Source organism: Mycteria americana, chromosome 7, assembly GCF_035582795.1.
Source record: "Mycteria americana isolate JAX WOST 10 ecotype Jacksonville Zoo and Gardens chromosome 7, USCA_MyAme_1.0, whole genome shotgun sequence".
Taxonomy (NCBI): domain Eukaryota; kingdom Metazoa; phylum Chordata; class Aves; order Ciconiiformes; family Ciconiidae; genus Mycteria; species Mycteria americana.
The window spans coordinates 63,202,899-63,227,160 of record NC_134371.1 but is presented as its reverse complement, the minus strand read 5'-3'; the positions used below and the strand labels follow the sequence as shown (position 1 = coordinate 63,227,160).

The 24,262-nt window shown below is 41.3% G+C and overlaps 1 protein-coding gene across 4 annotated transcripts in view; it reads left to right on the top strand.

The window, feature by feature from the left end:
* The first annotated feature begins 42 nt into the window (after positions 1-42).
* The window catches only part of CC2D1B (coiled-coil and C2 domain containing 1B), a 35,889-nt gene continuing 11,669 nt past the window's right edge, over positions 43-24,262 (top strand). For 2 of the 4 annotated variants that reach the window (XM_075508771.1, XM_075508774.1), the window contains exons 1-19: positions 43-146; positions 655-759; positions 3,829-3,970; positions 8,418-8,533; positions 9,331-9,450; positions 10,558-10,695; positions 12,698-12,968; positions 13,465-13,589; positions 13,729-13,804; positions 14,951-15,061; positions 15,391-15,521; positions 15,809-15,881; positions 18,046-18,158; positions 18,973-19,165; positions 21,432-21,604; positions 22,261-22,386; positions 22,982-23,040; positions 23,305-23,421; positions 23,920-23,993. In XM_075508771.1, coding sequence (XP_075364886.1) covers positions 694-759; positions 3,829-3,970; positions 8,418-8,533; positions 9,331-9,450; positions 10,558-10,695; positions 12,698-12,968; positions 13,465-13,589; positions 13,729-13,804; positions 14,951-15,061; positions 15,391-15,521; positions 15,809-15,881; positions 18,046-18,158; positions 18,973-19,165; positions 21,432-21,604; positions 22,261-22,386; positions 22,982-23,040; positions 23,305-23,421; positions 23,920-23,993 — 2,224 coding nt within the window. In that variant the 5' untranslated portion in view covers positions 43-146; positions 655-693. Of the gene's footprint in view, positions 147-266; positions 344-378; positions 493-654; positions 760-3,828; positions 3,971-8,417; positions 8,534-9,330; positions 9,451-10,557; positions 10,696-12,697; positions 12,969-13,464; positions 13,590-13,728; positions 13,805-14,950; positions 15,062-15,390; positions 15,522-15,808; positions 15,882-18,045; positions 18,159-18,972; positions 19,166-21,431; positions 21,605-22,260; positions 22,387-22,981; positions 23,041-23,304; positions 23,422-23,919; positions 23,994-24,262 lie in introns of those variants that run through there. The other 2 variants (XM_075508773.1, XM_075508772.1) reach the window with 2 other exon arrangements.

The following is a 24,262-nucleotide window of genomic DNA, read 5'->3' as shown; positions in this document are numbered from 1 at the left end:
CTGCTGGCCCCGCCCTCTCCTCGAGCACCGCCCCCAGCGCTCCTCCGCGCAGGCGCGGTGCTGCCTTGGAGCCGCGGCCAAGGCGTCCCCGTTCCGGGCGGGCGCTGCTTCACCGGGCGCCTTTGCGCGGGCGGCGGGAGGCTGAGGTGAGCCGGGGCCTGCCCGCCACGGGCCGGCCTATGTCACGGTGCCGCTCGCGGCCCCTTGGCGGGAGGCGGCGGTTATTTACACGGCGCTCAGCCTATCGCCTCCGCCGGCTCCTCCCTGCGCCGGGGCGGGGAGGGCCTGCCCCGCCCTCACGCGGCGCTGGGTCCGGCGGAGAGGGGGTCCCGCCAACCTGCCGGTGCATATCCGCCCGGGCCGGGCTGTGGGGGCGGGGGAGCGAGCCGCCTTAGGCGGAGGGAGGGGTGCGGCTGGGCTGGGCTCCCGGCGGAGGGCGGCTGTGGGGAAGGCGGCGCTGACGGGCCTCGGCCCTGAGGAGTGTGTGAGATGGTGTGTGCCGTCCCCTTTCCCTCCTGGTGTTGCCCAGTATTTGGGGGTGCTGGTAAAAGCCGCAGGTTTGTGCACAGCCTGCTCTGTGCCGCCTGCCTTCGTCCACTTCGCAGTGCGTTGAGACAGACGAGGATACTGATGTTTAATTTCATGTGCTCTCAGTCCCTTAGAGACATAATCCTCTGAAATTCATGAACCAGCATGCTTGGCAGAAGACCTAAAAAAAGCCCTCAGGCAAAGGGCCAGGGAGCTGCAGTTGCAAAGCAGGTAAGGAAGGCAAAGGGCCAGGGAGATGTGGTTGCAAAGCAGGTACGGAAACCTCCTACTGCTTGTCAGAGTAGTCTCGTTCAGATCTCTTGCTGCTGTTTTCCTGCTAGAATCTCCCATGCGTTGATAAGATATTGCCGGCCCATGAAAAAATTTAAATTGTGTGGTGCCTGTTTTCCTGCTTTCTCCTCTAGCGCATTCTTCTTAAAGTAAATACCTGATACGCAGCAGTGAAGGCCTTGCAGGGAACCCACAATGTTGTAATGTTGTAATGCTGTAATCTTTGCATGAGACCTCATGACTCATGCTTATAGTAGTTTCCTACTCTAGCTATACTGAGATTTCATGATAACTTCAATAACTGTATGGAGTTTTTTCTTACACCTCTAAAAAAACCAGAAACAAGAGGACCAGAATATCAAATAACAAATTCAGGGGCACATATGAGAGAACATTAAGGTACTACACCAGAGACAATTAATTTTAATTTCCCTGTGCATAGTCATTTTTTCTTGCAACAGATAGACTGATAAGCCTATGTCCCTCTCCTGTAGCTAAAAGTGAGCTTAGATGTGTCCATGTGTTGGGTTTTTTCTCATACTTTTTACCTTTGGATGTAGTTTCAGAAGCCTTGAGGGGAGAAACATGATTTAGTCATGGTTGGCAGGTGTAGAAAATCAGGCAACGGTGTCAAAATTGGAAATACAGCCAAGGCAAAATTGTGGGTAGAAGAGTGGAAGAAAAACAGAGTACAGTTAGAGGTAAAGAACATGTTAGAACCAGAATGGAACTTTAGAAACCTTTGAAGGTAGCATAGAGGTAAGTAACATACAGAAGAGGAATAACTGATAAGAATATAGGGAAATATGAAAAAATATTGGGATAGAGAAAATAGCTAAGATATTCTCTTTTGGTGATTCTTAGGAACCTGTATTCTCATAGTGGAGGCAGAATGGTTTAGTTAGAGATCTGTAATGTCGCCATTGCTCTAATATGAAAGTTTGCATTTCTCGGTTGGAGAGGTAGCATATAATTTAGTTCATTTGAACAAGGGAGAAGAAAAAAGGTGAAAATATCTTTCCCCCTTCCAAAAAAAGAAACCACACTCTAAAAAGATAAAGAGTAAATAAAGGATCTTATTAACATATTTTACTAATTTCTAATTCAATACAGTTAGTTATTCAGCCTGCAAATGAACCCTATTTGAACTTTTTGTGCTATGTAGTGTAGAAACTGCAAATTTTTTATAACCTCTTTTTTTCTGTTTTATTAAACATTTCTTTAATACTATTAATTTCATTGGAAATGTGCCTGACTGAACAGATTGAGAGACTTAGAACTACAACTGCTGGATTCTGTTCTTGACTTCATTCATGACTACACTTGCTTCACTTTTTACACTTGCAGTGTAGTAATGAACAGAGCACATGTACTCCTGATCCATTTTGCACATTGATAAAAGGTATGAACTTGAATAGAACTTGAATCTTTAGATCACCATTATAAATATTTCTTAATTGAATCTTGTCTTGACCTGACCTTCTTTCCACTCTATCCAAGACTGCAAATGTATTAGTTTTGTTTTACAGGAGGGAGATGGATAAGGCAGAGGGTGGCTAACTGATCTTGCAACCCTTTGTTTTGTAAAACAAAACATTAGTTTTGTTTTACAGAAGGGAGATGGATAAGGCAGAGGGTGGCTAACTGATCTGCCCAGTGCCTTACAGAATGTCAAGGGCAGGATCGCACCTAGTAAACAAATAGCTGCCGATTTTGAATACTGTTCCTGGTCCTTGGAATCAGTGTTTCTCAGCTATGTTTCACATTCTTCTTTGGGATTATAAAAGGGTTCGAAGAGGGACACAAAATATTTCAAGGCAGTAGCCACCAGTACCTTGATTCCTACAAAGTTTAAAAAAAAAAGTTGTTATTACTTATTCACACTAGTTTATAAAATGAGAGGCAGCTTCAGCTTCTGGCAGCCCTTCAGATGCTCAGAGGCAGGAGAAGATTGTTAACCCTTGTAATAATGACAACTGATTTTTATTCCTTTGCTTGAGAGAAGCTGAACTGCTGCCTACTTGGCCATGTGAAGACCAAGAAGCCAGTAGGGGCTTGTGCTTTAAAAAAGTCTGAGGAAAGCTATTCCACCTACCTCATAGGATGAATCTAATTCAGTTAATTCATGTTTATAAAAAAGCTTAGCATACTTTGAATAAAAATGTTGTTATTTCTGGCGCAGTTAGTATCTTAACCAGCAATATAAAAGTTGTGACAAAATGGCATCTTAGAAGAACACCTTTTAGACTAAGACCTCAGAGATTTCTCTAATACTTGTGTCCTTTGGCATGTTTTACAACAATTGAGTGATAACCCCCACTACTTTGTCAAATTCTGATTACTGTTATTAATAATATTACCCGAGATGCTGTCACTTAGCTGTTCCAGACAGTTGATTGTTTTCTCCAGTGTAGTGTAGGCATTGCTGGGTTTGTAATGGCTGTGTTTCTCTGTGTGTGTGCATGCACTTTCCAAGTGTTTATGATTTACAAACTGAGGTAACGAGAAGTACAGAACAGTTCTGTATATGTAAATATAGCTTCTTCCGAGAGATAAGGGTGAAATCTCTGCAGTGTACGCATGTCAGACCTGTATTGTGTGAATGATGATTGAATATTTTTTAGCTTAGCTGTTACAGAAACTGCCCTGAACTTCCTTGTTGATTTCTGCTTCATGAGGCTCAGTATAACAGACATCATTTTATTTTACCTTGTTATGTCAGACTATTAGATAGGCTTGATTTTATGAAATCATTGATTGTGTAGAGTTTTAGAGGGAGCATTTGTGGCTTATTAAGATTTGTGTACCTTATGTCAGTTATGGGTGCCTGGTATGCATTGTTTTGGTAATAGAAGCAGTATGATAGTGGGCTTTAAAAAAAATAAACAGAATCCAGAATGCATCAAAATGTTTAAATAATCCATGCAGTGTGATGTTTTTGAGTGTCATCTCTGTTCTAACTGCAGGGGGGGTTTTTTATTATTATTTTTTATTTTCTCTTGGCTCCAGCTGGGGCTGTTTGTAGATTTCAATCCTGAAGAGATGCTGCTGGGTGCAGAGGAAGGTGGGGATGATGGGGACCTAGAAGCAGAGCTTGCTGCTATCACAGGAGCAAAGGTGAAAGAAGGGAAATCAAAACCAAAAGGGAAAAGTAAGTTAAAGTATCTGGATTTTATTTATTGACAACCTGAATAATTTATCAAAGATACCTATTTGCAAATCACTGATTTATGTAAAATGTTTTTTCGTCGCTGATAGAAGCTGAAATTGCAACTACCCTTTCCTTTACTTTGAAAGGTTTAAGTTTTTACTCCACAAAAAGGGTAAGAGGTTTTTTTGTCTATGCTCTTCTAGACATAGGAAAAAGATATATGATGGTTAGCCAATTTAATGACTAAATTAAGACATGCTTGTTTAGCATATGAAGTCATAAAAAGGTGTAGTAGGTGCTAGATGAATTCAAAATGGAAATTGTGTTTCTTGTGGAGAGTGGGTTGTTTGTTCTTTGCTTGTTCTTCTGTTTTTGTTTAAAGACTGAATTTACTGAATGAGCATTGTATTTTTAGTTACTTGGACTCTGTAACCAAAATTGAATACCGTTGTAAAAGGGAAATCCTGGAACTGATGGAATTACTGGGAGAATCCTGTAGCTTGTGTTATGCAGGACGTTAGAGTGTCTCTTGTAATAGATCATTACTATTCTTAATATTTTGAGCATTTGTTAATTTTGGCTGATAGTGTTTGCATGCAGCAATGCAGTGTTTTACAGGCTTGCTGTAATCTACTACAAATCACGGCTGCTGCTGAGAGGGACAGTCTCTAGTGAGCATGCTCTACCTCTAAGCTGGTATACATATTTATGGAGCTGCAGGGTGAGCTGGTTCAGGAAACTGATCTATAAAAATAAACTTCTGTTGTTGTGCTAGGTTTTCAGCTGAATCAGTTCCTTGATCTGGTTTGCTGCCTGCCTATTTGAACACTGCTGTGGCTGCAAGGGAGGGGTGGCAGCAAGTGGTTGAGATGGGGCAAGGAGAATGGGACCTACCCTTGCTACAGGTGTGTGAGCAGATGCTGGAAAGAAGAATTAGTGCAACTGCGGCCTTATTTATAGCTCTGCATTAATTTGCCTGTAATATTTGAAGGGACTTCACACAGAACAGCAGGGAAGTGAAGAATTTAAAAATATTTAGAAAAAGTGACTGTCTAAACACTGTAATTGATGAGACACAGAGGAGGTGTTTGTATCTAAAACGAAATTCTAAATCATTTCCGCTCTCTGAATTTCAAGATTCCAGTAAACCCTTAAAGCTAATAAGCATAATTGTGCTAATAAGCACAGTACCAGAACTTCTGCCATTGGACTTAGGTTACTCATGGTTAAAACATGCAGGATAGTGTTTCGAGGATGAATCTGTGTGTCGGAAGCTCTTGAATTGTCAGCTTTTCAAGTGCTGACTTCCTTCTCACCCTGATCATGTCACTTAATGTGTTTTTTCAGTCTCTTTATTCATAAGAGGCAAATGAAACTTCAGACAGTGCAAAATTAACATTTACTACGCCTTCTAAAAGTATATGTTATGGCTCATAAAACTATTTTCCAAAATCATTTACAGCTATTCTGTTTTCCTGGTAGAATTGGGAGTATATAGATTAGAAGCTCATGGAAGATGAACAACTGGACAGTTGGCACTGGGAACTCATGAGACCTGGTACAGTGTAGTGATGGAGACATGGTGCATGGCTGGGGCAGGATGCAGGCTGGTGCCTAGAAAGGAGGGTACAGTAAGTACAGGGGAGACATGGATCCCGTCTGGAGAAGGACAGAAAAAAGGGACCCAGTACAATACATACTAGTGTTCGGTTCTTGGCTGAGCACGAGGTGCAATAATTCACTCCTGGATTTACATTCTAGAGCTGTGATGGGGGGCAAGTGATCTCTCCCTCTAGCTTGAAGATGCAGGCAGCAAAAGCTGTACTGTTGCACCATCTTAAGTACAGAGATCTCTGCTGTCTATGATTGGTAAATGCCACTTGGTCAGCCACTCAGATGTTTGAAATTGTAGCCTCAACTTGCTATACTGGATTAGAGCTGAATCAACCCCTGAGGAGGCTCAGTTGTTTTTTTTGCCTCTAGTGGGGCTTCACGTAAGGGACACTCTGACCCTTGAAGTACAGACAGTTGCCTTTGGATATGGCCTACTATCCTAGTTGCAGAGTTTTGCTGTGGGTCAAATATATGAGCAACATGTTTGATATAGGTACTGAGGCACTGGTGTGGTAAATTAGATTAATTGAACAGAAACAGCTTTGTACCTGGGTTAATTTCCAGCTGATTCAGCAAATGCAGGGGAAGGATGGGATCTGTTTTAGATCCATTTAAATGGACTATAAAACTCTGTCCTGAAAAATCTGTATTTTATTCAACATTTACTGAGACTGGTGAGTCACAGTCATATGTTTGCATAGGGAAGTATCAGAAGTGTTTACATGGACAGCTGGCATTTGTGTCCAAATAACTTCACCTTTGGGAGCGCATGGAGGAAGTTGATAGTTAAGGAAGACGTGGTTGGCACCGCATGAAGTAGAGATGAGAACTTGACAAGGAGGAATTAAGTAGAGTTTTCAGGGAAAAGACCTGAAGCTTAAAGAGAAATTGCAAGACAAAGTAGCCAAGAAAGACTTGGAAAAGGGAAGATCTTATGGGCATGAGACAGCAGTGCAGAAAATGCAGAAGTGTAGTTAGAGAGGCAGAAGAAACAGCACTTTTTCTGATTTGCTTAGCAGTTCTCTGTGCCAGTGTTCTCCTGCTGCTCCTGGGCTCAGGACAAGTATGATGCCTTGATTTGGAGCATTCTATTTTTGTATGCCAAGTGTGACTTTGCAGTAGTGTTTGATGTGTAAAACAAGTAGTTTCTCAAGGTAGAAAGATTTTCTTGTCTTCCTTTCTTGCTGTCTTCAAACATATGGATAGTTTGCTGGGCCTCCTTGCTCATCATGTTAACAGCAAGTAGTTTGGCTTATGGCTTGTGTTGTTCAGTATGTCTCTAGAATTGATGTTAATGTGCATCATCGGTTTCAAAGGATAAATATGTACCCAGTTTAACGTGAGATGGAGAGAGAGAGAGAGAGACATTCTTGTGCTTAAGACTGTAGACCGAGAAAATGGATCAGCTGTTGGAGTCTCAAGCGTAATGTAGACCCTATACAAAACTCCAGTGATTTAGTTAGTTGTAGTTTGATTGGGAACTCTTTGAGCTCAGTACTATTTATGATAAGTGCCTTGAACTTTGCTTGATTTATAGCTGTATGCGCTGTTGTAATACGCACAATAACGTATTTTTGGCTTTGAAAGAAAATGCAAACAGAAATTTTACCGGCAGGTGTGCTGGGATGTTCAATGCAAGTGTCTGCATCTCATGAGTTTAACTGTTGGGCTAACTTGGTCATATCTGTACATGCAGATCTTTGGGAATTACAGTACTTTTAACTCAAATTAGCTCAACATGAGGGAGAGAAGAAAAGAGATAGAACTGGGAGAAAGAAATAGTTTGTTGGCACTTAGAGATGGATGGATGTGGACCACTTCTGTTCCATATGGGGTCAGAATTTATTCTGTCAGTCAGAATTCACCAGGAGTGAGTTATATTTTGTTAGAGTAGACTGACATGAGGCAAAGGACACAGAACAGGAAGGCCTGACAAAGATGCTGAGTCCAGGCCTTGTTAATATGGACAATCACGTCATAAATACCTTTCATAAATATCTAGCATCAGCTTAAAACTGGTTCAGATGTTTATTCCTACTGGGGACAGAGGCTGCTCTAGTAATTCCCTTCATGGATAAAAACTTCTAATCAGATTTATTCCTCAAGAGTTTATATTTATTTGCTCTTGTGCCTCCATTGATTTTTATCTTAACTGAGGAATACAGTTTTGACATAACATCCAAGAATAGTAGTATTCTCCAATTTTTCTTTGGAAAATTCAAGTCTTCCATAATGACAAAGTTTCTGTAAATAACATCGTAGAGGTACTTATCTGTATCTTAAATCAGCCTAGGAGCTTGAGGTGACTTATAGTAATTTTTCCCTGAAGCAGTTGTTTTATCCAGTCCTACTTGTCTTTCTTACACAGTCTTAAATGTCATTACCGTGCAAACCTACCACAGAAAAAGTATCTTTTTCTTTTGTGGCCATGCTTTCTGAGCACTGTTGTGTCCCACCATACCTGCTAGTCTATCATGGTGCTTATGGTTTTGCCGTTCAGGCTCCTTGTATTAGTAAACAGACATTATTTCTCCCTGAGATATAATTTCTGAGCTAGGGTATTGGATGCAGTCATTTTCCTTGTCTTATTGCCTGCCTTGACTATCTCTCTCAGAGACAATAGTATTGCTTTTTTCCTGGATGTTCGCTTCCCCAGTCTTTGCCCTTTAGCCATGAATATACTCTCATTTACCTATGACACTATCCGATAAAGGGAAGCAAGAGGAGAAGTCACTGCTCTCGTTCAGTTGGTAGCAACTCCTTTAGAATTTATATCCAGTGACTGCATAACTGTTACTTAGGGTTTATGGCTCCTTGTGGTTTCTTTTTACAGCTCCTCTGCCCATGGATCATATTGAAAAGATGGCTGCAGAGTGTATGAAGGACCTGAATGAAGATGAGGAGGAAGAAGCAGAAGATGAAGACTTGGAGAAAGATACAGACCTGTTGGTATGCATAACTCTGTTAGCAAAAAGTTTTAGTTTGTTGGTTTTTTTTATTAAATGGAACTGCATCTAGCAAAAATGTCTGTTAACTTTATGGTGAGAACCTAAAATATTGCAAAATATTGCATTCCATTAGTTATAAGGCTTTGCAGGATCCAACCCCCTGCACACCAGAGTAAGAGGGTTTCCTAACTAACATTCATATGTATGAGGGTCTTAGAGAAGTGGGGGCAACAGTGGGAATCCCATTCCATGTCAGTTGGTGAAATACAGCCAGGGACATTCTCCTTAAAGGGATGTCTGTCACCATTTTGCTACTGCTTTGAGTAGCGCTTGGCCCAAGATAATGTCTCCCAAGAAATTCTTTGTCATTTCAGTGAGTGATCTAGTTGGCAGGGTTTAGAGAAAGAGTGTTAAGCAGTGGTTTTGACTGCCATTGTTAATAGATGCTTTTTGGAAATTTCAAATTTCAGTTTGAATGATCTTTGTAAAAGTACTTCTCTGAACTTCTCCAGGTTCAGGTCTCTAACCACAAACTCGTGCAGTGATCCTGGAGCTGCAGTGCAGCTTTTGAGTGGTATCTGGCTTCCTGTTGTGAATACAAGTGGAACCAGTTTCATTTAAAAATAAAAAATAAAATAATTTAAAAAAAAATGACTGGCATATAAGATGTTTAGACCCTCTGTTTGGGTTCAAGGTCTATCCAAAGGTTTTGGAGCTTGAGACTTGATTTTATTTTGTCTTTTGAGGAAATAGAAATTTTGAGGAAAAGCCTTTTGTTGGCATTTACTTCTACTTTAGGCAGAATTGCAAGAAGTTCTGGGGGTGGAAGGTGAGACAGGAAGCTGTGAGGATGAAACGATAGCAATGGAGCCATCCACAGCTGAACCAGAAAATGGGCAACCTGAACTGCAGCCACAGGTAGGAAAGAGCTTCATGTTCCTGACAGTTTTGCTGAATCACTGTTGTAGTGCAGCTTATATGAGGCTCACAAGCAAGGATCTAGAGAGGTCTTCTTGTCCTCCAAGGAAGGAAAAACTACACTATTGCTGTCTTCTCTGTGGAAACCAGTGCTCTATTGACATAGGTGAATTTTTTGCTTTGTTCAGAGGATGATTTTTAACATTAGGATAGAATTGAGGAGGTAAACAGTTGGAATCAAGCATGTCTTGTCCCTCATTATATTTATGAGCATGCAGACTGCAGTTCAGGCTTCCAGAGTTCATATCTTCCCCCTCAGAGTATTGAGTGGTGTGCTGAAATTGTGAGACTTGTTATAACTCGGCATCTTTGACATCTTCGTGGAATTTTTCTCAGTAGCATTAGCTTTCTCAGCTTAATTTGTCAATCCTCATGCAGTCAAATCCTTTACTCGGTTACTGCCACATTTCTGTTGTGTGCTACAGATTCCAGTGCCCTTGTGCATTGGGCCCATTAACAAATGGGTCTGAGAGGGTTTCTATAGAGATAATAGCAATAATTACATCAGTAGCCAGCTGAAGGGTCTCTGTAGCTGTGGAGTATTTGTAAGTAGCTACTCATAACTTTGCTTAGGCTGCTTTTGTCACTGAACTAATTCCAGGCTGCAGGAGGAGGAAAAAGAGCTGTTGTAGTAAAACAAGGTTGAAGAACCCCAGAAGGGAGTAAACTAGCATGTTTTAAAAATAAGAAGTCAAGATTTGTGCCAAAATACCTCTTCACACCCTCTGTTGTTCGGTGTTTGAGAGACTTCACTGTTCTCTTCACCTACTCCCTAACCACATGGCTCCAATTACCCTGTGACTGTGAGTTTTCTAAATGTCTCCACCCATTCTTCTCTATTACGCCTTTGAGAGAAAGCCCAGAGGTGGATCCAGGGACCGTTAGCATAGTACAAGTGCTCCTCTGTTTTAGAGACTGTTTCGTCCTTGAGCTCTTGATTAACGGGAGTGTGAGTAGAAGAGGAGTATTTGTTTTTCAGCGCTGTGGGAAAACTTGCATAGTTGGATGAAATAAGTTTTCTTGATTTGTTTTATTATTTTTTCTGAGACCACCTCACTTCCTGCTGTTACCAGTGAGCTGCAACAGACAATAGAGAAGAGAATTGCTAACTATAGGACAGCAATTTCTAACGCAAAGGAGTCAGGTGAGAGTGCCAAAATACGCCGATACGAAAGAGGCCTTAAGGTAAGTTGGGTTCATCTGGTATGTGAATAAGGGGGAGGCGAAGTCAGTTCTCTAAAGTGTAGTTCATCCAGATGTGTGAATTTGTTGGAAGGGAAGAGAAATTCTAATATGCTGCCTTGGGTTACTTTAAAAACATTTCTTGTTACTTACTACCAATCTGATGTAGCAAAGACACAGATAAAGTGTAACTTCAAATGCCTTTTGTGCATCAGCCTTGTTTCTGTTGAATGTGGTTAGTGGTAGCTGGAGGCAGCTGATGTTAAACCCACCCATCTAGATCTGAATTTGACCTGTGATGACTGTTCAGTGTTACCTTAAAGCAAAGGTTAGAAGCTTTCCTAGCCCATATACCTTCCCGTTCATCACTGATGCCTTCCCTTAGATACTAACCTTCCACTCAGTTCTGTGAGACAAAGGAAGGGGATACCGTTCCCTGAGTGTGTTGGCTGTGCTTGAAAATGAATAGAACAGGATTTTTCATTAAGGCAATTAAGAATTGCAGCAAGGAGACGTTTTGTCAGCTTTGCATCTTTTCAGCCAGGTGGCGTGCTTGTAGTTAGTTGGTAGTGCTTGGTGATTATCACTGTGCAGAGTGCCTTTGTTTCCCTGTTTGCTTTCATCTGGTCTCCTGCATCACTTCAGGCAGCAGCCAGCTCTGTCCTGTTGAGCAAAGCTTTATAGCTCAGTGCTGTCCACTGAGGGAAGAATGTAATGTCTCAGTAGCTACCAGGTGTCTTAGGGTACAAAGGGAACAACTGAGGCCAAACCCAGGGGAGGAAATGCACGGGAAAGGACATGTCTGTATGTGTCCACTGCCTGCTAGCTCTGAAAGGAATGTACATGAAACCACCTGACCTTTCAGAGAGCGAGAGGGACAGGGAAACTGGCTTATTTCATCCAATGACGAAGCTTAGTGCGCTGTTTGCCACCTCCTTTATTTTTCAAGGTAGGGAGTTTCCCTGTGCCTAAGCTGTGTAGCTAAGGATAATAGACTAGATCTCACTTCACAGCTCACAGTTCCTTAATTAGCAAAATGACATGCCAACAAATGGTGTACAGTTATCTCCTGTACGTAGTTCTTGGAACTGTGAACTTTAATCTCAGCATTTAATTCCATCTCCAGTCAGTCTGTCATCCCACACGTGGAGAAGAGAGAGCTGTGCGTGGGTTGCTGTACTGGTCTGAACCCCAATCTCGCATGCAGTCAGACCAAAGTATCTACCATTGTTGCTTAATAGGTCAAACAATGTCATGGCTAACCAAAAATAGCAGTGATTCTGGTACTGATGAGATTTTGTTGTTGTTGTTGTCTTTCTGTACTTCCATTTCAGTTTCTGTGGAAGATGAAAGAAGTAAAGCTTCTGTTTTGGCTTAAAGTGCATGGTGATCTTTTGTCTGAACCTTAAATTAAAAAAAAAAATACTGAGGAAAGTAATGTTTGTGGTGGAGGAAGGGTTTTAAAAAAATGAGCAGCAGTTAACCCATGTTACAGGTGGTGAGAGCTTCTTGCCATAGGTCACCAGCTGAAGCTCCATTTCCTTTGTTAGTATTTAATGGCGTTTCTCATTGCATTAAATAGGTATGCAGACTCCTTCCTTCCCTGAATCCACACAGGCAGTGACATCTCAGAGTAGTGTATTTTATTTTGTTTTAAACACATAAAATGCATCGACAGTTGGTATAAATGGCTTCTTTGGTGACTTTCCGTGACAAAGCTGAGTGGACCACATCAGCTATTCAGTAATTCTAGGTGTTGAGGTACTTGCAATTATATAGTTTGGGTAACAAGCCCTTTGCGTTGTGCTGCTCTGATAATTGGACACCTTTCGGTAGCACTGAAGTTGGCCTTGCAGAAAAATAGGGAGCCAAAGCGCAGCATTCTGTAGTGGCATGTGTAATAGACCCCATCACGTATAAGGGAAAGAATTTGTGTTTTAATGATTTATGCTAGTAATATGTTTGATGAAAATGCCTATTGACTTTGCTGTTCCATCTCTGCTAGACGCTGGAAACCATGCTGGCTGCAGTGAAGAAAGGCAAAAAAATCAATGAGGAAGAAATGCCACCTCCTGTTGCAACAGGAAAGAGTTATTCTCACTTATCTCAAGCCATGGGAGTGGAGGTAGAGAATTCAGAAGATTCAGTCAGTGTCCTACCAGAGAATAAAGCTGAGTCTGCAGCTGATGAGCAGAAGACCTCTCATGAGGCAGTGCAGCATCTGGAATCAGAGTCTCTACAGGGTCGTGCTGCTTCTAGTCCTACCGTGGAAACAGGTACCATGATCTGAGAGGATAAGCAGTTGCAACACTATTTTAATGCTACATCTTTCTTGATATTTGTATTGTGTAGCAAAGCACTGCTTATGTTGGAACTTCTCTGCTGAATGTTTCAGACAGAGTTGTCAGTGGGATGCTGAATTTCTGGCAGTGGAATCAGTTATTGTTATAGAGCTCTTGTATGCACTGTATCAGTACCTTTCACTTAACTTTTCCTGTGCCTGAGTTTATCCTTCAGTATTGTGGCATGTGGAATTCCAAGCTTTAAAGAGTTTCAAGATATTGACTAAAAGACTTTTTTTTCTTTAATTGGAAAAAGTGGGATTGTTATGTCTGGTAGGACTTCTGGAGACTGGAGGAAAAAGGACTTTTGTAAGATGGCTGTGTGATTCAAAGCAAAAGAGGACAAATGCAGGTTTGAATAGATGGACATAGCGAGGGATGCACATCTTGCATGCTCTGTGTAAGTCTCAGCGTTGTTTCATTCTTGCAGATCTCCAGAACAGCAGCACACGAGCAATACTACTTATGAGGCAGAAGGAGTATAAATTAGCAGCTCTAAAAGCCAAGCAGCAAGGGGACCTGGAGAAAGCAAAGGAATACATGAAGGCAGGCAAGGTATGCACACAAGAAATCCTGAATGCTAAACATACCCTATGCTGTACCCACATGCACTGAGTGTCAAATATTCATTGTGGCAGCTAGCAAGTCTTGGACATACTAGAATAAATCTTCTGTTTTGTTTTTTCTGCATTAGAAATTTAATGTGGTCTTGGAAGCTCTGGACAGTGGGCAGCCGATAGATCTCCAGAATATGCCTCCATCTCCTCAGGGTAAGGCTCATCTTACAGAAACTGTTCTGGAAGTCTCTCTATGTTGTAATGGAATGATTCTGCATTTGACTGCAAAACTATAAGAAGAATTGAAGATCACTTAGGTCTGAGGCTTACTGCATATTCAAATTCTAATAAAGACCAACAACGAAAAATGAGGTATCATTATTTATATTGAAGTTACTCTCTGTGAATTACAAGTTCAAGTAGGTATTGATGTCTAATATTCCTATTTTTATAACTTTATGTAATAGCAGCGAGTATTTGAAGTGCAAGGGAAAGAAGGGTAATGGCACGTTCGTAAAGTTTAGTGTAATATTTGATGGTGTTACGTGTTTCAACTGAAGTCATAACATTCAGATTAAGAGATTAACAAACAGATTGCAGTGCAGTAAAGTCTAAATCTTAAAGCAAGTTACCAATATTAACGATACTTTGATCCTTGTAAGAGAGGATTTTTTTTAGTTAGTGTCACCACCAGCAATTAATATTTGGTCTGTGCAACTCAGTGTTTTAAACAATATACTTTAGTAGATTATTTTATTCTAAGAAACTAAATGACAGATTACTTTATTTCAATAAATCATGAGATCTATGACTCCTTAAGTTATAAACTGATCACCAAATGGCATTAGAGAGAAACTTCACCCATGATATAATCTTGCCTTAAAAAGTGCAAGATTTTTGCAGCGGATATTTTTGTAGTTTTCTGAAATAACCACTGTTATACAATGCCAGAAACTTGGGTGTTTGAATAGATGGTATTACTTGCTTCCCTTTTTCAGCACGTCTTTTGTTACTAGGATATTTTAGTCAATTAGCAATCTTGTTCACTCTTTCCATCTGCCAAGATACCAAGTTATATTTTGGGGAGAGAATTCTTAGAATACTTGAACTGGTTTTACTTTTTTTTTTTCCCTCAAGCAGCACTAACCTAAATTAAACCAGCATTTGAGATTTTCTATTATAAAGCATTTTCTCTGAAAAATGGGAACCTTAGGCTTATCTAGCCATGCAGATACTGTTTTGAAGCCAAAAAGCTTTCAGGAAGATGATGTGATCAAATTGATGGTTTTCTGAGTAACACGGGTTGACTTGCTGTTAATGGAACATGCTGTGAAACTTCCTGCTTTCCTTGCTTTGCAGATCTTGAGAGCCTAGGAAACATACAAGATGCATCCAAGCAAAAGGTACCGGCTCCAGTGGGAAGTTCCCAGGATCTTACAACACCTGAACCTCATACCCAAGAAGCTTCAGGTAGGACTTTTGGATTTCTCTAGCAAGCCATAAAAATAGCATGGCTGGAAGGTGCTTTAAGGTCTGTCCTATTGCACTGAACTGCAGCGGGATCGAGTAAATCTAGCTAATGTTCCTGAATAGTGTTTGCTGCTGATCCCATCTGTACTTTTGTTCTGGATCAGTAATGGAAGTAAAAGTTAATAAACTTTCTTTAGAATAATTGTATTCATAATAAGACTTCGTAATGATGTTTTTCCTCCCCTTCCTTACCTTCTGCAGAGACAAAAAGGCAGCTCATGTTTTGAAATCTGAATCATATGGCATTTCATTGTCTGTCTTATTTCAAGCTTCCCTGCAGCAGCCAAAAACAGTGCTGGAAGCGTTGCAGCAAAGGCTTGAGAAGTACAAGTCAGCAGCAGCACAGGCTAAAGCAAGTGGGGATGATCGGAAAGGCAGGATGCACGAGAGGATAGCCAAGGTAAAACAAAAAGTGTAGCAAGCTGCTTGCATCCAGCAAAGCCATTTGAATTAGTTCTCCTGCTGAAGACTTTTTCAAGGCTGAAATAATTTGTGTATTGTCCTTCTGTTTGAAAAGAGCTCCAGTAGGGAAGCTGTAAAGCATTTGGAGGAAAGAAGAAATAGAGACAATGCACATATTATAGCAAAATACTGTGTATTCTGCAATATTTATGCTGGTTAAATACAGATGATTGCTAATTTATAGTCAACTCCAATTTATGTCTTACGGAGTGCCTTTGATTACAGCAATACCAAGATGCCATAAGAGCCCATAAAGCAGGAAGAAAAGTGAATTTTTCTGAGCTACCTGTTCCTCCTGGTAAGTGTGAATATAAAATGTCCTAATACCAACTTTTGTATATCTACTGGGCTCTGAAGGAGATGTGCAGATATTGCCTCCTCATCCTGTGGAACAGCTCTGCCTTTTTCTCAGTGTGTAGGCTGGCCTTGCTGTTTGATAGTATTGTGGAACTGCTTATTAATATGCTCCCAAACTTTCACACTGGTGGATATTCCTGACCGTTGACTGCCTGTTTAACAGCATCAGAACTTAAAACTGGTGCTTTTTGAAAAGTTAAACAACTTAACCGTGGGCAGGTGCTGAAAGTGTTACTTATCTGTCCTCTGTGCTGGCCCTCCTAGAGGAAAGAGTAAATTTGGGATATAGTGGCTTCTTGGTTTACTGGAAGGAGATTTTTGAAACTGAAAAAATTTGCCTGATGTCCCCCATTCTATTGATTCCCAGCAGGAGCCTTGGAACTCTGTATTGCAACACCTGACAGGTCAGATCAGTACTGCAGCTCTCATGGCTAGTAAAAGTAGTCTACAGAGATGAAGCAAATCATGCCCGTGGTTATGCTGAGACAGTAACAGAGGCAGAAACTGAACCTGCTTCTTGAGACACTCTGTGTCCTTTTATCTTCTTCAGAATGTATAGCGCTGTGTCTGTGAAAGTTTGGGCAAGGCCATCTATGAATGTTCCACCTCTGGTTTGCATGATACTGTTTCTTCCTTAGGAAGCATCATTCCTTTTATCTTGTGCCTGATGTGTTCTTCTGAAAAGATACATTAGCACTGCAAAGTGGTGCCTAGATTTTTTTTTTTTAAAGTTAGAAAAGGGACACGGACCTTATGGCACTTTTGTCACTGTCATATGTGGCGATGGCAAGCACTGTGGTAGTAGTAAAGTAGGCAGTGCCAGCTCTGTCAGATCACGTACTGCTTTGAAGGTTCCCTGCTTTGAAGCTGTCCCTGAAAAGCAGTTTAGCATCCCTTGTTCTAGAATGTGATCCATTTCTTGGCAAATACCAGTTTCTGTAAGAGTGAGGTACTCCATATTTACACCTCTGAAAATATGGATAACTCCTCAACTTCCTTACACGTTAGCTGCATGTTTTTCAGCCATCATTTAGAGGCCATATGATTTACATTGAAGACAACCATCAGGCAGTCGCTGAAACCAGCAATGAGATTATAATGGACTGGCAGTGCATTTCATTGCATCTGGATGATGATAAGTACCAGCCTTGACCTCCTTGGAGACAGAAATGCTGCTGAGTAATGGATCAAATGTCACGCAGGGGCAGCAGCATAGGATTCTGTGTTATGCCTGCCTGTGTACCTCAAACTTGTTCTGTCCCTGTAGCAGCCATCTCTAGGTTTAGGAGCAGTTTAGTCATTATTTCTTGGCACTTCTAATGAGACTGGCAAAAAGAATACTTGCTACATATTAATGAGATAAATCTTATTAACAGACATTTTATAGTAGTGGCTCTGGGTCTCTGTTGTTTGAAGCTGACACTGAACTGGTAGTGTGGAAGTGAGAGTTCCATCATCAAGCCTTCCTCCCATCCCTAAAACAATAACAATGAAAAGGATTGTTCTTCATATACTTCACATTTAACTACTGTGATTCTGCCTTATTTTGCAACCTCTGCATTGCAGTAGATTTTCAGCAGAGACTTAGTGTGTTATCCAGATGTCGGCGATGTACTGTTTATTACTCTATGGGTTAGCACTGATTTTCTGCTGGCCTGTGTACCAACTAAGGTGAGGCAGCAGTGAGAGGGGGAAAAAGGAGCCAGCAACTTTTTGTACAATCCGCTGTCCTTTTGTGCAAAGGAGAGAGACTAAATTCTTTGCTGCTTCTGGGGGCATCTATGTTACCAAAGTCTTGAGGTTGTGAGGCTCCTTGGCTGGCTGCCAGTTGTTCAACTTAGAAAACTGTGCTCTGTTATTGCATCACTTTAGTGTCATCCCTTTAAGCCTGTATATCTGTGAGAGATCTGATCTTAAGCTCACCACTCAGACTTTATCTAGCAAGGCTTTGTGGCCTTGGCCTCAGTCTGTTGGCCTCACTGAATTCTGAAATATATTAGCTAATGGGTACTTGGATAGAAATAGCTTCACAGAAAAGAAGAAATACAAAAGACAGAACATAGGTCCTATGCAACTCTTTACTTCTGTGTTCCTTTCCTCCTCAGGATTTCCTCCTCTTCCTGGTGTTGCAGCAATGGATGGTGACAGCACAATAGCTGCTGTTCTGGAAAGCGCCAACAAGCTGGCAAACACGGAGGAGAATGATGAAGAGGAGGAGGTTAGTATTTCTTAGTAGGATGTGTAAAAGTTAAAATGCTGTCTCTTGTGGTATGCAGAGATGAGGCCATTGGATTTCCAGTCAGGCAGGGGTACTGAGATGAAATAAATTTCCCAGAATTCTGAAGAGTACAGGATCTCAGGAGTCATTTCAGTTTGCATTACAGAGTAGGAGAGAGAGAGAGAGATATGAGATGTTATTACAGTCAGTACCTACAGAGTCTATGAGTCCAGAGTTGGGCTCTTTCATAATTGTCTTGTATGTGGGTTTTATTTTCAAAGCAAATACTTCAGATCCTGGCTACTCCTTTACATTGTTCTAACGTACTTAAATCTGTACTTTCATCCTGCATCCCAGTAGCTCCTATGTTTGTGCTTTCCCAGGATGTTCAACACTTACTGCTTTTTGTCAGGCAGCACCAGCCTTTAGGCTTTGGTTTGATTTCTTTATCTCTCTACCTTTGGTTGCTGATGGTTTGTGCTTTCAGCTGTGGTAGCTTTTAATGGAGAGAATTCCTGGATGATGGTTCTTCTGCATACATCTGCTTTTTTTGAAATCACTGCCTTGTTGAACATTCCTTTTGTCCCTTCTATAGTGGAGGTTTGATGCTTGCATAGGTCAACTACCTACTGGTGTGGCATGGCTCATAAACCCCCAGAAGTTAAAATTTGCTGTCTGGAATGTTATGCTCCCCTCAAAAGTGATACCAGAAGGCTGATAGAGTGATAACCATGGTTGTTGATGCTTGGGATGCTGTCCTCAACTCCAGAATAGGTTTTATGCATTTAATACGAAATTCTTTTTGTTATGCTAGAATGAACCTCTGACACAGGCCCCAGTTGCCAAGAAGCCTGCTCAGCTGCCTGGAAAGCCGACTCAAGTTGTTAAGCCAATTACAGTGCCATCTGCTGTAGCTGAGGAGGAGAGCTCTCCTGAGCATGTGAAACAGGCTACATCACCCTCCACTCTGGACAAGGCAGATTCAATGGATCATCTCCCTCCAGCTGGTAAGGTGAAAGGAGCATCATTCCCAGTGATCCATGTGCAAGTCGTTTGCACTAGTTTAGTTTAATACCTTGGTAAAGACTTCTTCTCATTACGTTTTAGATATGAGTCAGTGAATGTGTAGCATAGACTTTCTCTGACAGGAGCCTCAATATATGTGTCTGCTGGAGGGCAGATCCAGACCAGCCATGCAGCTTTATTTCACAGAGGCGGCATGTGTAATTATAAGGGTGATTGGGTTTTTAATTAATTTTGATGTAACAAGTGTATTGATTCATAATGTTTAACTCTGCTCACAGTTGAACTCTACATATACTCTCATTGATGTGGATGGCTTGCCAGTGTGAATTATTCATTGATCTAATGCAGCTTCCTACATCAAACAGTGGTTTCTGCCTAGTGCTTCATCCAAGGATCTCAAACTGGCATATAGGCAGCAGTTCATCAATCTCTAGTCCTCCTATTGCTGAGGTCACTAAACAGTTGTCTGTACAAGATTAATTGTACAGATATTAAGGGACAGCCACCACCTCACGGTGTGATTTGGGCACACACCAGCAGTGTTCAGGCTCTCACTGATTCTCTTGTCATGCCTTGGCTGTAATTGCATCCTTCTTCCATTGTGCCCTGGGTAGTTCCCTCAGGACAAAGCAGAACTGCCTAGCTGGCTGATGCAAGTTCTTTTGCAGCGTGCAAAGGCATTTCACAGTGGCACTGTGATTAGCTCATAACTCTTCTCTCTGGAAAATTCCGTGACTTGTTTTATAAAGACCTCTAAAACATAGTGGTTGTCCATTTTGGCTTTGAAAATCTATGAATCCTCAGGAGTTTTGTTTGTTGCAATTTTAGCTGACATTAATCTCAAGTGAATTGCCCTAGGCTTGTGCTGTGAAGGAATTGATAATACCTGGTCTCTGGTGTTACAGTAGTCTCTCCTGGGTATTTCAAGTATTTTAAAATAAGACCAATAGGTGCAACAAAAACCCGGACAGCTTCATACTGGCATGATTTTCACAACAAAATGCCAGTACTTCACTATTGTAAAGCTATATTTCACTAGCCAAAATGCATTCTGTGATCCAAATGTTACCTCCTGCCCCCTAGAATTATGAAGTGCAGCATACAGCTGCCCGTAGCTGATCAATCAACTGTAAAAAAACTGTCTTTTTCTTGTTGGAGAGCACAAAGTGTAGGGAGGTATGGGAGTGGAGTTGAGCAGTTGTGCTTAAGGTCTATACCAGGAAAATCAAGGAGTCAAGATCAGTTGGATTAATGGCTTTGCTCAGTCCATTCTCCACAGATTTTTTTTGCAAATACCTGTGCTCTGTGTCCCAGCCTCACAGAGCACACTGTGGGTTTTGTCTCGGTGGAATCTCGGCTAGCTACCTTGTCTAATTAGTTTGGTTTTGGCTGATTGGGCAAATTGCTCACAGCAGCAGGACAGTGGGCTCTTTTGCAAGGATGGGAATAAGTTGATTGTCATCTGACAGCAGTGAACATGGTGTGAGAGTCATTGGTATATTTGCTGAGACAGGCACCTCTTGCAAGTGCTGTTTAGCTTGTGTAATCACGAGTAGAGTGCAGTGGTGAATACAATATGAGTATCTTTCGAAATGGCTGTAATCAGCTCATGCTGTACCACTTCCTAAGTGAGGCATAAGAAGAGGCAGGATGCACTGACCTGGTACAATGTAAAGCAATCTTTTCTGACTTGTGTGGTTGTCCTTACTGTTTTGGGAGGGAAAGAGGAGACCCAAGAATGAATAAGAAATTAAGATGGCAAGGAATTACAAATAAGCAGAGGTGATACATCTGAATGTGCCTGCACATTGATTCATCTGGGTTTTTTTCTGACAGATCAGGGGAGAAGGAGGAAATGAGTACAGAAGATGCTCGTAATATTCACTGTCTTTTAGAAGTTAACATGTCAAGCTGAAAGTTTGAATTCAGCTTCTGCTTTGGACCAGTCAGCTGTACTGGAGTCTGTCTCCTGCCTGCAAATAAGGGGCTGTAATTACTATTGTGACACTTGTGAAGTGCTACGAGGCTTTTTGATGAAGAATGCCATGATAGAAGGAAGTTTGTTTCTTTTTCTGAAACTTGAAACTGAAACTGGCCAAGAAACAATTAGGTGCAGTAAGGAAATGTCCTTATTTGATATCTGTACTTTTACTGACCTTTCTCTGGCTATAAATGGAACGTGATGAACTTGTTTCAGGGGCACGGCAGTGTCAGATGAGTGAGGGTTTTTATACAACTGTTTTTCAGCTAAGGAACAGCTGGAATTTCTGGAGACCAGAAAGAAGCAATACATGAAGGCAGCCATCAAAGCAAAGAAGGAAAATAACCTTGAACAGGCTAAGATGTATCTCAGAACAGCTAAGAGCTTTGACCTAAAGATTGAGCAAGCAAAATGTGGCAAACTTGTTGATATTTCCAAGGTTAGTAGGACTGTTAGTATTCTCCTTTATTTAATATTCTTGGACATCTAAGTGCTTACTTCAAACAGTGAATGATTTAATAAATATTTCTTGACACAAATTAAGTTAGTTTGCTTAAGTGACAAATCTGGATACTGAGCCCTGAAATTCCCCTATATTTTTGTTTTCGTTTTTGTTTCATTTTGTTTCCTCTGCTGCTCCTCAAATGTGCCAGATTTTGAAAAAATTTAGTCTCCATGAACCATTTGCTCCTTGATTTACAATGGCACACCTAAACCATGCAGCTTGGAAGTGTTCCCTGGGCTTAGGGTGTGAGTACATCTCTTAGCTGTGTCCTAACTCCATTTTGGGATGAGGATCAGGTGCATGTGATACCCTGGTTTCTCTTGGTATTTGGGTAGATGGGGAAACCAAACTGCACTGTAATAGCTCTCCTGACCTGAATAATCAGGGAACTAGGCCTGTAAGACATTGTGCAGGGTTTTAAGACTTAAGCAGTCATCAGGCAGCGGTATAAGTCGTGGTTGGGTTGGGATTGCATTGAGAAGAAGAACAACCCATCTCCTTTCACTGACCTTTCCATACATTCTGACTGCTTTTTGTATACTTCATCTTTTTCTATGAGGGCTCTGAAATGCGGTGTTCTTGTGTTGCAGCTGCCATCGCCCCCTACAGATGATGAGGGTGATTTTATCTTCATACACCATGAAGATGTCAGACTGTCTCAGAAAGCAGATGAAGTATATGCACAGCTGATAAAATTGCTGAAGGACCAACATGAGGTGACTGTTTTATCTTTTTTTTTTTAGAAATGTTTTGGGTTTTTTTTTACATTTTTCTGGGTTTTATTAATACTACAGTCCCATCACTGTTTCTGTGGGGTCTTTTGTTTTTCTTTTAAAATACTTTTGATTTTGCGTGCCCTAACATGGAAAATTTTCAGAGTTGGATTCTCTGCTAGTTGAAGTCAGAGGGTGTGCTTGGAGGCTTGGGACTATCAAATTATCACTATTAAATATGAGTACTCAAGTTTGAAAATAGCACCCGAATGATTAAGACTAGCTCTTGGGTGAACCTTGTATCTAGAAATTAAGTGATTAAAAAGTAATAGGGCAGAACAGCTCAAACAAATGCTGTGCTCAGCTTTGGGCTTAAAGGACTGTGGGGGCGGGGGGTGGATGGTTTTGGGTGACTTGGGAAAACTCTTGGCTTTTCTTAAATTAGGTTGTCATCAACCTCAAAACTCTCTGCTAGTCATGAATTTACGGTTGGACTCGATGATCTTACAGGTCTTTTCCAACCTATACGATTCTGTGAATCTGTGTGTAAGGATCACTGAGTGCATCTGTATTTGTTTGGTTTTGTTTCCGTTGACAGAGGTGTTTGCAGTATTCCAAGCAATTCATGCATCTGGGAAATGTAGCAGAAACGACTCGGTAAGACCCGCTGCCTGCTGTTAATCATTCCACAACGTGGTCATTTCAGGCCTGAGTCTGCCTGGCCCCCCTAAAGATGAAGGGGGTTTAGGTTGGTAAGCTTCTCATTATGTGAAAGGGTCAGTAACTGTGAGGCCTGCATCTCCAAGTTGCTCTCGGGCCTCTGGTCTGAGGCTTACTCTCTGGCCTGTATCTGGCAGAATGCTCTGTTTGATGTTCCAGGGTGTGTGTATCTTTTCTATTGTGCGTTTGCCTTTTCTATAGGTTTGAGAAACTGGCACAAGGTTGTAAAAAGGACATGGACATCTTACAGCTTGCACGAGCGCAAGGAATGGATCCTCCAAGCCATCACTTTGAGGAAAGAACCTTTAAAATGATAAGGTGTGGAAAAACAAAGGGATTTCTCGGGCAGGCTGGAATGAGTTTTCTGGTTTCTAGCTCTTGTTTAGGGAATTGTGGGCTTCAGCAAACTCAGGTGGCACCTAGGGTTAAGCTCTGCATTCCTGAAAGGACACTTTCAAAAACTTATACACAAAGAAGTTGTTCTCTAACTTCTCCTCTGGGTTCTTTTGTTTTCAAAATATCTCCAGCTTCATGTCTTATATTCTTCTACTTTAGCCACTCTTCCTTCCTATGTATTTCTCCCTCAATCCTGTTGCCTTTGGGCTTTGTTCGTGGCATTTTTCACTATACCTCAGAGATGTGTTTATCTCTTTGCGCTCTTTCCTTGCTCTTTTGTAATTTATGGATATGATCTATGTAGGAGTGCACTATTGAAAAAGGTCTGACAAATACCGGTGGCATCCTGGTCTGACAGTGGATCAGGTGGTGGTGGGCTACTGGGATGAATATGCTTTTTTGGTCTTTATTTTTTCATAGGATATTTTCTGAGCTCAACAGTACAGAAATGCACCTTCTTATTGTCAGGGGAATAAACCTACCAGCTCCGCCAGGTATGTACTCAAAAGGGCATGTGGGTGTTTTCCTCTAAGTTAGGTAAAAAAGGTAGTGGGGAATGAGATTTTTCTACCTTGAGGACCACTTCAAGACCTTTGTAGCCAGTACTCGTTAAAACAAAATAACAGATTTCAGGCTCAAGCCCCCAAAAACCCTTTAAACAGTATTTAAAAAAACAAACAACCTGGAAGAATAGAGAGAATCTGGGTTCCATCTGGACAGAGGGAAGAACTCTTAAGTTGTCCTGGGTTCACTCATAACTGGG